Source organism: Callorhinchus milii, unplaced genomic scaffold (genome assembly GCF_018977255.1).
Source record: "Callorhinchus milii isolate IMCB2004 unplaced genomic scaffold, IMCB_Cmil_1.0 Scaffold22, whole genome shotgun sequence".
Lineage (NCBI taxonomy): Eukaryota > Metazoa > Chordata > Chondrichthyes > Chimaeriformes > Callorhinchidae > Callorhinchus > Callorhinchus milii.
Window position 1 is genome coordinate 9,194,017 of NW_024704763.1, and position 13,554 is coordinate 9,207,570.

Genomic DNA, 13,554 nt, shown 5'->3' on the forward strand with positions numbered 1-13,554 from the left:
TTGTTATAATAACCAGTGTATCTGTTGGATTGTTAGCCAGGACAGAACTCCGGTGATACAATAGTTCTTCCAAACAGCCATTACATTCCATCGCATAAATCCTGTCAGCATTTGAAACTTTCTGATGGTTTAGAGAAGATTCCATACTCAGGGCCAAAGTTATAATAATAATCTTGCATTTGGTACAGCATCCTTCATGTCAGAAGGACGTCTCAAAGCGCTTCACAGGATTTAAGTGTAGTGACAGCCAAAGTGCGCCCAGAAATGAGGACGGTATGAGCAAAGCTTGCTGAGCTGATCTTGTTTGCACCGGAGGAAAGACTTCGGGGCCAAAGTGAGATCTGTCATTTCTTTCAAATCCCAAAGCCCCAGGGAATATGGTAATAAGCTGGATATCTGTCACTGACAGTAACAGGATAGGCATGGACCTAACACTCCATAAGACAGGAGGACAGGTTTACTTATACCTCATGTGGGAGAAAAAGATTGAGAGAGGGCAGAGTGACAGATACACAGAGTTGTCACGGTCTGAAACGCGCTGCCCGAAAGCGTGGAAACAGATTCAATAACAACTTTCAAAAGGGAATTGAAGAGGATCTTGAAAAGGAAAAATGTGCAAGGATATGGGGAAACAGCAAGAGAGTGGGACTGATTGGGTAGATCTTCCAAAGAGCCGACACAGACAATGGTATCCTTCTGTACTGTATTCTATGATTCTATAAGGAGATAATACTCTGACTGCCGGCTATTAAGATCTCAGTCAGTGAGGGGCAAAAATGGGATTCTCATTCTGAGGGTGTTTAATGGTAACAATAATTCGATTGCAGGATGGTCTAGTATGTGCTACAGCTAACCAGAAAAAGTTTGCTGATGGTATTGAATGCGAAAGTAGAACCGTTTGTCATTTTCACTCTTGATTTAATGACATAATGTTCTGATTCAAGGCATTACTTTCAAATTCTACAAACACCAAACTCTGATCAATATACAGATTATTCGGTCAGTTTCTTGCCCACTTGAATTCCCTGCACATCCACGGAGAGGAAGAGAGAGAGAGCGAGAACTCTTAATCAATTGGATTTTAAGGCACGCTAAAGTTAAACAGATGACATATTTCTCATTTATGGAGTGGTATTATATTACACTTTACTGTATATCCTGTGAAGCACTTTTGAGACTTCTCAAAGACATGATAAGACGCTATATGAAATGCAAGGATTATTATTATGATGATGGTGATATTATGTGGTTTGATTGAATAAAATAGAATGTAAGATCCAGATCAAAGTGACGTGTGCCTGTTTCTGCTCGCGGCTCCTGTCTGTTCATAGATTTGTCTGTTTGTCGCCTCTGATGAACGAGATGCTGAATATTTAGCAGTTCAGATGCTGCCCTGACTGGGTGCTATCTCCACTGGCAATCCTAATTATCCTGGCAGCTCAACGGGAATTTAAACTATAAATAATCCTCGAGGTCTCAATGCGACATACTCTACAATGGATACTGGTTAAAGGTTCGGAAATGAAACTGGCTAACGGGTTTCATCTACAAAATACATTTTATATTCTGTGAAGCACTTTTTAGAGACGTTTCAATGATGAGATAAGGTGCTATATCAAATGCAAGGATTACTATTATTATGATTAAATGTTACATATTTCACTGAATGGGTGATTAGCTCACCCTTTCCAAGTAACAAAGGTTAGGTATCAACAATCTTATACCAGAATTGCAAATAAAAGGAATTGTACAAGATAAGGAACCAAATATCTCAATATATTTCTAAATCATATAATCAATTACTACTTTGTTACTTTAAGATTAACAAGTTGAAGGCTCTGTATTATTTGATTCGAGGTGAAATATTTAACCAGATAATTGACTTCTTCTGATTTTTTGCTGATCAGTTTGGTTGTTTGTAGAAAGGAACTGAATTTGAAAGTATTACTTTGAATCAGGGCTTTGTGTTCTGAGCAGGAAGATCGGAGATAAATCGATGTAATTGATATTCGTCTAATAAAACAGCTGTACCAGAGTGCAAGACAGAGGGTGAGGAGAGAGAGTCTGCCTAACGAGTTTCCATCTGTGTCGTTATCTTTGAAGAACTCCTAAAGTACCCGATTTATCTGGAGCCAGACTGTAAACTGGTGGATTCTAGCAGTGAGAAACTCACAGCATAACAATAATAATAATCCTTGCATTTGGTATAGTGCTTTTCATGTTGTGAGGACATCTCAAAGCGCTTCACAAGATTTTATTGTGAAGTGTAGTGACTGTATTTTGTGGGTGAAATGTGCAGCCAATTTGCACACAGCAATGTCTTCCAAACAGCCATGGAATGAGTGACCAATTCTGTTGGGAGATTGTTGGCCAGGACACCGAGAGAGAGAAACTCCCCTCTCTTTTCCAATAGCGCCACAGGATCTTTAACATCCCCCTGAACAGGCAGACAGGACCTTGGTTTAATGTCTCATTTCAAAGCCCACACCTCTGAAAATGCAGCGCTCCCACCATCTACAAAAATGATCTTCAAAGGTGATACAATACTTGGTCAAAAGAAGTATCTGTTACCCTGAGAGTGTTGGATTACAAGTTTAAAAGCACATTAAAATAAAGGATTCTTGTATATAAAAGTGAAGTGCGTTTCTCTCTCCCAATGTCCTGACCAACAGCTTGGGTCCAAATCCCTGACTGTCCAGCACCTTGGGATGAACCCCCGACATGAAAGGTGCTACACAAATGTAATTTGCCGTTGTTGTTGATAAAAAATGTTCATTCACTTCAAGGAAAACGTTTAAATGATTACAAAAAACTGTGCGCAATTGGCTGCCATGTTTTGCCTACAAAATATACCGTCAATTCACTTTACAGTATATTCTGTGAAGCGCTTTGAGACGTCTCGAAGACAATAAGGTGCTATATCAAACGCAATGATTATTATTATTAATTACCAGCGAGATGTGCACTCACCCCAGAAAGTTTCACGGACGAACACTGCCTATGTCACCCGAGGGAATGCTGTACAGGCTGGGAGGGTGAGCAAATAAAACACATCACAGCGTCTCTCTCCTGGTAAAACAAGTTTAATGGAAAAAACACATTTGTCCAGATGTGGTCGGAGTCCATTGGAGATGCTTAAAGTTGTTGAAAGCGAGTAGCTGGGTTCTGGTCCCGCACTTTGTTTTCCCCCCCAGCCGGGTGTCTGACACGTGTGGAAACCCATCACCGTTGCTTAAGAGTCTCCAAAACAAACTGAGAATTCCAGGCCTCCCACCGACACATGGCAATCCCAGAGATAGGTTGTTGGAATGGAATGCGCTCTCTCTCTCTCCCTGGAGGGACATTTCCTGTTTACCTAATTCCGAAAATTATTAGGCGCAGGTTGGCAAGAACCAAGGCTTGGGGGGGGGGGAACCCAGAGTGTGCGTTGGGGTAACTGCTGGAGTCTAACCAGTTAAACCCACACAGTTTGCCATTGGTATCACTGTCTGCCAAGCCTTTCCCGCTGCTTGTCCAGCTGGGCCCGCCCGACCCGTTAGGGCTTTGGCTTGTGGGGTTAACAGGAGTTGAGATGCTTACAGTTGCTGTAAAAGGGAGTAGCAGTTCCGCCCTTGTCTGGCTCTGTCCAGCTCTGCTTTCCTGACGGCTCCTGTGAGTGATGGCACAGCCCGGCTATTAACACAAGGCTAAAGACTGGGATTTTGAGCTAAATTTAGTCAAATAGTATAATTAGGCATCGTGTCCCTGTCTGTAAGAGACCGGAGCAGATTATTCACACCGAGGACTCAAGCTTAACATTAAAATCTGTGGTTTCTGTTCAGCAGATGGTCACTGGGGAAATATACTGTAACTCAGCTCAACAACAACAACAACAAGATTGCATTTGTATAGCGTCTTTCACGTCGGGAGGACGTCCCAAGGTGTCAGTGAGAGTCGCAGAGAGAGAGAGACTATAGCTTTACTTTCTCACACGCACATACACAGAAATACACACACAGACATTCACAAAATACACACATACTATATTGCACATACAAAGATAAGTGCACACAAATACACACACAAACACACAGAAATATACACAAACAAAAATATATGCACACATGTATACACACATACACAGAGAAACATACATGCACACATGTATATACAAAAGAAACATATACACACATACACACACACATATATATATACACACACACAAGAGTTGGTGTGTAACACAAAATTGTATACACACACAAATATATACACACAAACACACACAATACACCAAACACACTGACATGTTTACAGATATCTACAAATATACACAAACACGGACACACGTATTATATACACACGAACAGCCTTACACAACAGTTACACACAACAGTTACACACAACACAGTTACACACAACAGTTACACACAACACAGTTACACACAACACAGTTACACACAACAGTTACACACAACAGTTACACACAACACAGTTACACACAACAGTTACACACAACACAGTTACACACAACACACAGATTATACTGAGACAATTACAGCTCTCGGATTCTTTATATCCCATCTTCAGTCTTTCCCCCAAAAGCCATCGGCAGCTCCGACCCCTCCACCCCCCCCCCCCCCACCAGCCCCCCCCCCACCAGCCCCCCCCCACCAGCCCCCCCCACCACCAGCCCCCCCCCCCACCACCAGCCCCCCCCCCACCACCCCCACCCCCCCAGCCCCCCCCACCACACAGCCCCCCCCCCCACCACCAGCCCCACCCCCCCCACCAGCCCCCCACCCGCCCCCCCCCACCACCCCCCCCCCCACCACCAGCCCCCCCCCACCACCAGCCCCCCCCCCACCCCACCAGCCCCCCAGCCCCCCACACACCAGCCCCCCCCACCACCAGCCCCCCCACCACCAGCCCCCCCCCCCACCACCCCCCCACACACCAGCCCCCCACCACCAGCCCCCCCCACACACAGCCCCCCCCCACACCCCCCCACCCAGCCCCCCCCACCAGCCCCCCACACACACAGCCCCCCCCCACACCCCCCCACACACACACCCCCCCACCACAGCCCCCCACCACCAGCCCCCCCACACCACCAGCCCCCCCCCCACACCCCCACCAGCCCCCCCTCCACCCCCCCCCCAGCCCCCACACACACAGCCCCCCCCACCACCAGCCCCCCACACACACAGCCCCCCCCCACACCCCCCCCAGCTCCACCCCCCCCCCAGCCCCCACACACACAGCCCCCCACCACCAGCCCCCCCCACACACAGCCCCCCCACACCCCCACCAGCCCCACACCCCCACCAGCCCCCCCCCCCACCCCCACCAGCCCCACACCCCCACCAGCCCCCCCCCCCACCCCCCCAGCCCCACACGCCCACACCCCACCAGCCCCCCCCCCACCCCCCCCCCAGCCCCCCACACACACAGCCCCCCCCACCACCAGCCCCCCCCCACCACCAGCCCCCCACACCCCCACCAGCCCTCCTCCCGCTCTGTCCCGTGTCTGTGCCGCAGGAGCGGACTGTGAGTGTGTGAGTGTGTCTCCATCCCTGAGTGAGTGTGAGAGTGAGTGAGTGTGAGAGTGAGTGAGACAGTGAGTGAGTGTGAGTGTGTGTGAGTGAGTGTGAGAGTGAGTGAGACAGTGAGTGAGTGTGAGAGTGAGTGAGTGTGAGACAGTGAGTGAGAGTGAGTGAGTGTGTGAGAGTGAGTGAGTGTGAGACAGTGAGTGAGAGTGAGTGTGTGAGAGTGAGTGAGTGAGTCTCTCTGTGTCTCAGTCCCGCGGTAAGTGAGGGAGTGGCTGAGGTTTCCAGTCTCTGAGTCTCTCTCTCTCTCTCTCTCTCGCGGAGCCCGAGTTAGTCACTGGAGCCGAGAAGCCAATCCCCCCCTCACCCCTCCCCACTCCCCCCCCCCACCGCACCCCCCCCCCACTCCCCCCCCCCCCCCCACTCCCCCCCCACCGCTCGGGGTATAAAAGGCACAGATTGTAGCGGGAGCCGAACTGCCAAAGCCCGAGAGAAGCTCTGATCCAACTCACACCAACCAGACAGACAGTCAGTCACACAGACACACAGACACAGACAGACTGACACAGACAGTCACACAGACACACAGACAGTCACACAGACAGACTGACACAGACAGTCACACAGACAGACTGACACACAGACAGATACACAGACAGTCACACAGACAGGCAGGCAGACAAATAATCAATCAGACAGACACAGCCAAACAGACACACATCACACAGACACAGACTAGATACACAGACAGACACAGCCGTCTGTGTGAGGATGGCAGTGGACCCTGTGGCGAGGCTGTGCCGGTTGGCATTGCTGGTTTATCTGCTGGTTTTCCCCTACGTCTCGGTGACAGCCGGAGTCAGTCTGGATCTGACTGCGCTCAGGAACAAGGTCTCCAAGATCAACGTCAACCCCAGAGGCAACCTGTGGGCGACAGGTGAGAGACCAGACGCCGTGCTGTCAGGGGGGGCGGAGGCATCGTAGCTCGGTGGCAAGAGCACGCGCCTCGAAAGCGAGAGGGACGTGGGTTTGATTCCCTGTCGGGCAAAACGTTGGTCAAGTTTCCTTACTTCACACACCTCTGTCTGTTTAATAGGAACTCACTTGTTAGTCAATTGGCGGATTGCGTTTCCGGGGGTTATCCTCTCAACAAAATAATAATTTGGTCACCTGAGTCCACGGCTGTTGGTGGGACGCTGAGGGGCACAATTATCTGCCGCGTTTCGCCCACAAAATATGCAGTCAATGCACTTTACAGTATATTTATTCTGTGAAGGGTTTGAGATGTCTCGAAGACGTGATAAGGCGCTGTATCAAATGAAAGGATTATTATATTTTTATATTCATTTCCCATTTCATTTCAAAACGGATTAAGGATCAGAGTTGGGATGAGCTGGCTTTGCTTCATAAGCTTCCTGGTTTAAGTGTCAGTGGGCTAACACGGGATTAGGTGTCTGACACACGTGGAAACCCATCTCCGTGTTTAAAGAGACTCCAAACCCAACTGAGAATTCCCCACATCCCACCTACACATGGCGATCCCAGAGAGAGATTGTTGGAATGGAATGTGCTCCCCTCTCTCTCTCTCTCTCTCTCTCCCCCTGGAGGGACCCATCCTGTTTACCTAACTCCGGAGAGTATTAGGCGCAGGTTGGTGAGAGCCAAGGCTTGGGGGGGGGGGACCCCAGAGTGTGCGTTGGGGTAACTGCTGGAGTCTAACCAACTAAACCCACACAGTTTGCCATTGGTATCACTGTCTGCCAAGCTTTCCCGCTGCTTGTCCAGCTGGGGCCACCCGACCCGTTAGGGCTTTGGCTTGTGGGGTTAACAGTAGCTGAGGGGGAGGATTCCCTGGATTCCCAGTGGGGCACTGCTGTGCACAATTGGCTGCCGCGTTTTGCTCACAAGCGTCTGCCCTTCCAGGTCCTGTCGAAGTGCCGGGCTAGGCTGGGCTGGGCTGGGCTGGGCTGTCAGCAGTGCCCTGGGGTACTGTGGACCCTCCTGGCTCAGGGACCGGACTGGAGACCGTCAATTATTGTTAAATCAGAAATTCTTTTTTTTAAAAATCGTGTCTGGATTTTCAGAAATATGTATTCTGTGAATTTAGGAATGTTGGCCACTTGTTTTTTTGAAATGAATATTAAATTAATATTGCGGTTGAATGTTGGAGTGATAGCTTTCGTCTTGAAGGGAATGAAAGTAACAAGATTTAATCATTGGATATGTTCTCTTTTCCTCTCGATCTCTTATTTGTTTTTCCGTCTCCTCTTTATTGGCCTCAAAAATTAAACTTTCCTGGAATGTACAGATTTAGTCACAAAAAGTACATCAGTGCAACAGGTAGTTATTTCCTCCCATCCCAAACCCTCTCATCCCAAAACCTCCCATCCCAAGCCCTCTCCCCATCCCAAGCCCTCTCCCCATCCCAAGCCCTCTCCCCATCCCAAGCCCTCTCCCCATCCCAATCCCTCTCATCCCAAACCCTCTCATCCCAAACCCTCTCATCCCAAACCCTCTCATTTCAAACCCTCTCTCCATCCCAAACCCTCGCCCCTTCCCAAACCCAATCCCCATTCCCAAACCCTCTCATCCCAAACCCTCTCTTCCCAAACCCTCTCCCCATCCCAAACCCTCTCTTCCCAAACCCTCTCTTCCCAAACCCTCTCCCCATCCCAAACCCTCTCCCCATCCCAAACCTTCTCCCCATCCCAAACCCTTTCCTCATCCCAAACCCTCTCTTCCCAAACCCTCTCCCCATCCCAAACCCTCTCACCCCAAACCCTCTCCCCATTCCAAACTCTCTCAACCCAAACCCTCTCCCCAACCCAAACCCTCCCCCCATCCCAAACCCTCTCCTCATCCCAAACCCTCTTCCCATCCCAAACCCTCTTCCCGTCCCAAACCCTCTTCCCGTCCCAAACCCTCTCCCTGCTCCAAACCCTTTTCCGCATCCCAAACCCTCTCCCCATCCCAAACCCTCTCATCCAAACCCTCTCCCCATCCCAAACCCTCTCATCCTAAACCCTCTCCCCTTTCCAAACCCAATCCCTATTCCCAAAACTTCTCATCCCAAATCCTCTCTTCCCAAACCCTGTCTTCCCAAACCCTCTCATCCCAAACCCTCTCCCCATCCCAAACCCTCTCATCCTAAACCCTCTCCCCTTCCCAAACCCAATCCCTATTCCCAAAACTTCTCATCCCAAATCCTCTCTTCCCAAACCCTCTCTTCCCAAACCCTCTTCCCTTCCCAAACCCAATCCCCTCTCCCCGTCCCAAACCCTCTCCCCACCCCAAACCCTTTTCCACATCCCAAACCCTCTCCCCATCCCAAACCCTCTCCCCTTTCCAAACCCTCTCATCCCAAACCCTCTCATTTCAAACCCTCTCCCCATCCCAAACCCTCTTCCCATCCCAAACCCTCTCCCCATCCCAAAACCTCTCCCCTTCCCAAACCCAATCCTCATTCCCAAACCCTCTCATCCCAAACCCTCTCCCCATCCCAAACCCTCTCCCCATCCCAAACCCTCTCATCCCAAACCCTCTCCCTATCCCAAACCCAATCTGCATTCCCAAAACCTCTCATCCCAAATCCTCTCTTCTCAAACCCTCTCTTCCCAAACCTTCTCCCCATCGCAAACCCTTGTGATGGGGAGAAGCACATAAATGGGCAGAGCACATAAATAGAGTACAGTAATACTAGTAATTATCCTTTACAAAAAATTTAACAAGAAGTGGGGGAAAGGGTTTGGGATGGGGAGAGGGTTTGGGATGAGAGGGTTTGGGATGAGAGGGTTTGGGATGCGGAAAAAGGTTTGGGGCGGGGAGAGGGTTTGGGATGGGGAGAGGGTTTGGGATGAGAGGGTTTGGGATGAGAGGGTTTGGGATGCGGAAAAAGGTTTGGGGCGGGGAGAGGGTTTGGGATGGGGAGAGGGTTTGAGACGGGAAGAGGGTTTGGGATGAGAGGGTTTGAGACAGGGAGAAGGTTTGGGTCTAGGAAAGAGTTTGGGATGGGGAGAGGGTTTGGGAAGAGAGGGTTTGGGATGGGGAGAGAGTTTGGGAGAGAGGGTTTGTGATGGGGAGAGGATTTGGGATGGGGACAAGGTTTGGGATGAGAGGGTTTGGGATGAGAGGGTTTGGAATGCGGAAACGCGTTTGGGGCGGGGAGAGGGTTTGGGACGAGGAGAGGATTTGGAATGGGGAGAGGGTTTGGGAAGAGAGGGTTTGGGATGGGGAGAGGGTTTGGGATGAGAGGGTTTGGAATGCGGAAACGCGTTTGGGGCGGGGAGAGGGTTTGAGACGAGGAGAGGATTTGGAATGGGGAGAGGGTTTGGGAAGAGAGGGTTTGGGATGGGGAGAGGGTTTGGGATGGGGAGAAGGTTTGGGACGAGGTGATAATTTGGGATGATGAGAGGGTTTGGGAGGGCACGAGGGACATGGAGGAGGCTGGAGCCAGTCGAGCCGAGGCAGTGGGTTGTGGGGTGGGGGGGGGTAGCAGGTTGGAGAGATGGGGAGGTGTCGGGTGTGAAGGCATTTCAAAACGAATGTGAGGATCTTGAAATCGATCCATTTTGTGATATGGAGTCAGTGGGGATTGGCTCGAGCTGTTGTGATGCGGTGACACTGTTATGGGGAAATACCCAGCTTTACATTTCCCTTGCCGTGTGTTTGCCCCAGGCCACTTCATGGGGAAGAAGAGCCTGCTGGACTATGCGGACGGGGAGGCCACGAACACGGCCAGGATATTCCTAAATGTTCCGGACGATCCCAAGGACTTTAAAGCGCTGCTCAGCCAGAAGGTGCTGGAGGTGGTGCTGCGTCAGGAGGCGGACGGAAAGAGAATGGGATATGGTTCCCTTCCTCAGGTACAAACCTCAGTCCCTTCACAACACATCAGTCCTGTAGCTCAGTGGTTAGACCGCTCGCCTCACAAGCAAGAGACCTGGGTTCAATTCCCAGGCAGGGAAAAACACTGGGCAAGTTTCCTTACTCCACAAGCCTCTGTTTACCAGCAGGACGTAGGAATCCAGTTGTTAGTCAATTGGCGGATTGTTTTTCCGCAGTTCATCCCTTCAAATAAATACTCAATCCATGACTCTTTGTGGGACCTGCTGTGTGCAATTGGCTGCCATGTTTCGCCCAAAAAATATACAGTATATTCTGTGAAGCCTTTTGAGACGTCTTGAAGGCGTGAAGGCACTATATGAAATGCAATTATTATTATTATTATTATTATTATTATTATTATTATTATCAGGCTTAGCCTGGCTTCCGACTACCTGTGACTGGAGCAGCCAAAATACCCTCACAAAAGGCCATTACTAAATGGATTCTTAGTCTTAGTGCATATCTGTGCTAAAACCTGCTCTGCCTTCCCCCACCTCCGCAACATTGCCCAGCTTCACCACTACCTCCCCCCTCAGGCCGCCGAGACCCTCATCTACGCTGTCATCATATCCAGGCTCGACTACACCAATTCCCTGCTCGTCTGACTTCCCGACTCTTCATTCCACAAACAGCAGATCTTTCAGACTCTGCAACTCGTATCCTCTCCTGCCGCAGGCTCCGTGATCCCATCACCCGGCTCCACTGGCTTCCCATCCCCCAGAAGATAGAGTTCAGAATCCTCGTCCTTGCTTTCAAAGCCCTCCATGGGCTTGCTCCTTCCCACCTCTGTCACCTACCCATACCTTACCAACCTGTCCGCTCCCTCCCCACGGCAGGCTCTGGCTCTGCCCCCCACGCGGTCCTCCCCATCATCGGTGGTCGGACCTTGAGCTTTTCTGCTCCCACCCCCTGGAACTCCATTCCACATTCCCTTTACCTCGATTCCTCTCTTGTCTTCTTCAAGGCCCATCTCAAGACCCTCCTCTTTGACTGCGCCTTCGATCCTTTGACAGTCCAGCGCCTTGGGTGTCCTCCTGCTCTGAAAGACGCTGTGTAAATGCAACTTGTTGCTGTTGTACTTATCTCACAGAGCCATACTATCTCCTGCTATTTAATATGGCCTCTGGCCACGTCTTCGAAATGTCTCAAAGCCCTTCATAGAATATACTGTAAAGTGTAGTTACTCTGTGTTTTGTGGGAGAAACGCGGGATATCCTCCTATATATATTATATATAGATGTTATATAAATGAAAATTATATTGTGTTGTATTGTTGTCTTAGTAGAATTAGACGTTTTTTAAACCCTAATTTAGGTTAGAATAATAATAATAATTCTTGCGTTAGGAGTAGCACCTTATCATATCAAAACATCTCAAAGCTCTTCACAGGATTTTACTGCAAAGTTCAGTGATGAATAACAATAATCTTTGCATTTGATATGTAATAATATAATATATAATAATCCTTGCATTTGATATAGCGCTTTTCACGTCAGGAGGACGTCCCAAAGCGCTTCACAGAATATACTGTAAAGTGAATTGACTGTATATTTGTGGGCGAAACAAGGCAGCTAATTGCGCACAGCGATGTCCCACAAACAGTCGTGGACTCATGACCAAATTATTATTGTTTACTAAATTACTATATACATTATTCTTATAGTGTTTTATCACATCGTTGAGGTGTCTCAAAGCGCTTCCCAGTACTTTAAAATGTAGAGACAGTGTATTTATGGCAGTTATATCAGCCAATTTGCACTCAGCAGTGTCCTACAAAGAACTGTGAATTGAATTGTATTTGGGAGATTGTTGGCCAGGACACCACAAGGAGAGAGAGAAAAACGGACCTTGGTTTAATATCTCATCTTATCTGAAGGACGGCACCTCCAACAATGCCACCCCCACCCCCATGTAACCAGAAAGTTATTTGTGCTGGAGTGTCAGCCGAGACTGAGTTCAAAATCCCAAGTGGGGGTTGAATTCACTATCTTCTGGTTCAGAAGCTTAAGTGCTGCCCTCTGAGCCAGGCTGACATCTGGCCTTTCCCCAAAAATAACCCCACTCCCATCCCTATCCAGATATCTTTCCCAGGAAATAGACAGACTGTACATTTTGTGGGCGAAACGTGGCAGTCATGGATTAAGTGACCAAATTTTTATAAAATTCAATTATAATGTAGTTTCGCCCACAAATATAGTCACTCCACTTTACAGTGATAAGGTGCTATATCAAATGCAAGGATTATTATTATATGTAACGCATGATAATCCATGACTGTCCACTGCATATTACAGCACGGAGTCTAACATGTTTTGCTCTACCCACAGGGAATGGGGTTAATAATGAAGATCCTCGAGAGTTACATTGAAAACAAGTGACCATCACCCTAAACTGTAAGGACTCTGTGTGTGCACACATTATGTGTGCAACATCACAGCTTTATTGATGGTAAATGGATGACGAATCTGGGCATTTTACTGTAACTCCACCCACTGTGTTAATCCTGTCACCACCACTTGATCTACTATTCTGTACCATCATTCCGTGTCTTATTTATATATTAAAAGAGGAGAAAGAATGATTTCTAAATATTTCTGACTTTTTGGGATGATTAACGACTTCTCATGTAACCAGAAAGTTATTTGTGGCAAATAAAGAATATATTATTTAAGCAACTAGTATTTCCAGTTTAATATTATAGGTAAGTTTGGAATTCATCCCTCTCCTCTATCTCCCTTTTTTATTTGTTTTCTCTCTTGCTTTAGGTTTCCCACATTCATACTCTCAAGCTAAGATTTTTTTTGGTCTGACATACACTTAAAAGTCTCTAAACCACACAGGACTGCCACCTATACTTGGAAATGTCCCTGTGACTGGAATGGAATGCGCCCTCGCCCTGGAGGGATGCAACCTACTTATCCAATTTCGAAGAGTGTTCCGTACAGGTTGGCGAGAGCCAAGGCTTTGGGGGTACCCCAGAGTGTGTGTTGGGGTAACTGCTGGAGTCTAACCAGCTAAACCCACACAGCTTGCATTGATAGCGCTGTCTGGCCAGCTTTCCAGATGCTTGTCCAGCTAGGCCCACCCGCCCCGTTAGGGCTTTGGCTCCCAGGGTTAACCAGAACTGAATGGGAGGTGGTCTGTC

The 13,554-nt window shown here is 48.6% G+C and overlaps 1 protein-coding gene across 1 annotated transcript; it reads left to right on the top strand.

Moving 5' to 3' along the window:
- The first annotated feature begins 6,294 nt into the window (after nt 1–6,294).
- Nucleotides 6,295–13,053, top strand: nmba (neuromedin Ba). The gene is made up of 3 exons (XM_007908071.2): nt 6,295–6,462; nt 10,200–10,387; nt 12,737–13,053. Exons 1-3 carry the CDS (start codon nt 6,297–6,299, stop codon nt 12,785–12,787), a joined length of 405 nt encoding a protein of 134 aa, XP_007906262.1. The 5' UTR covers nt 6,295–6,296; the 3' UTR covers nt 12,788–13,053.
- Nucleotides 13,054–13,554: the final 501 nt, after the last annotated feature.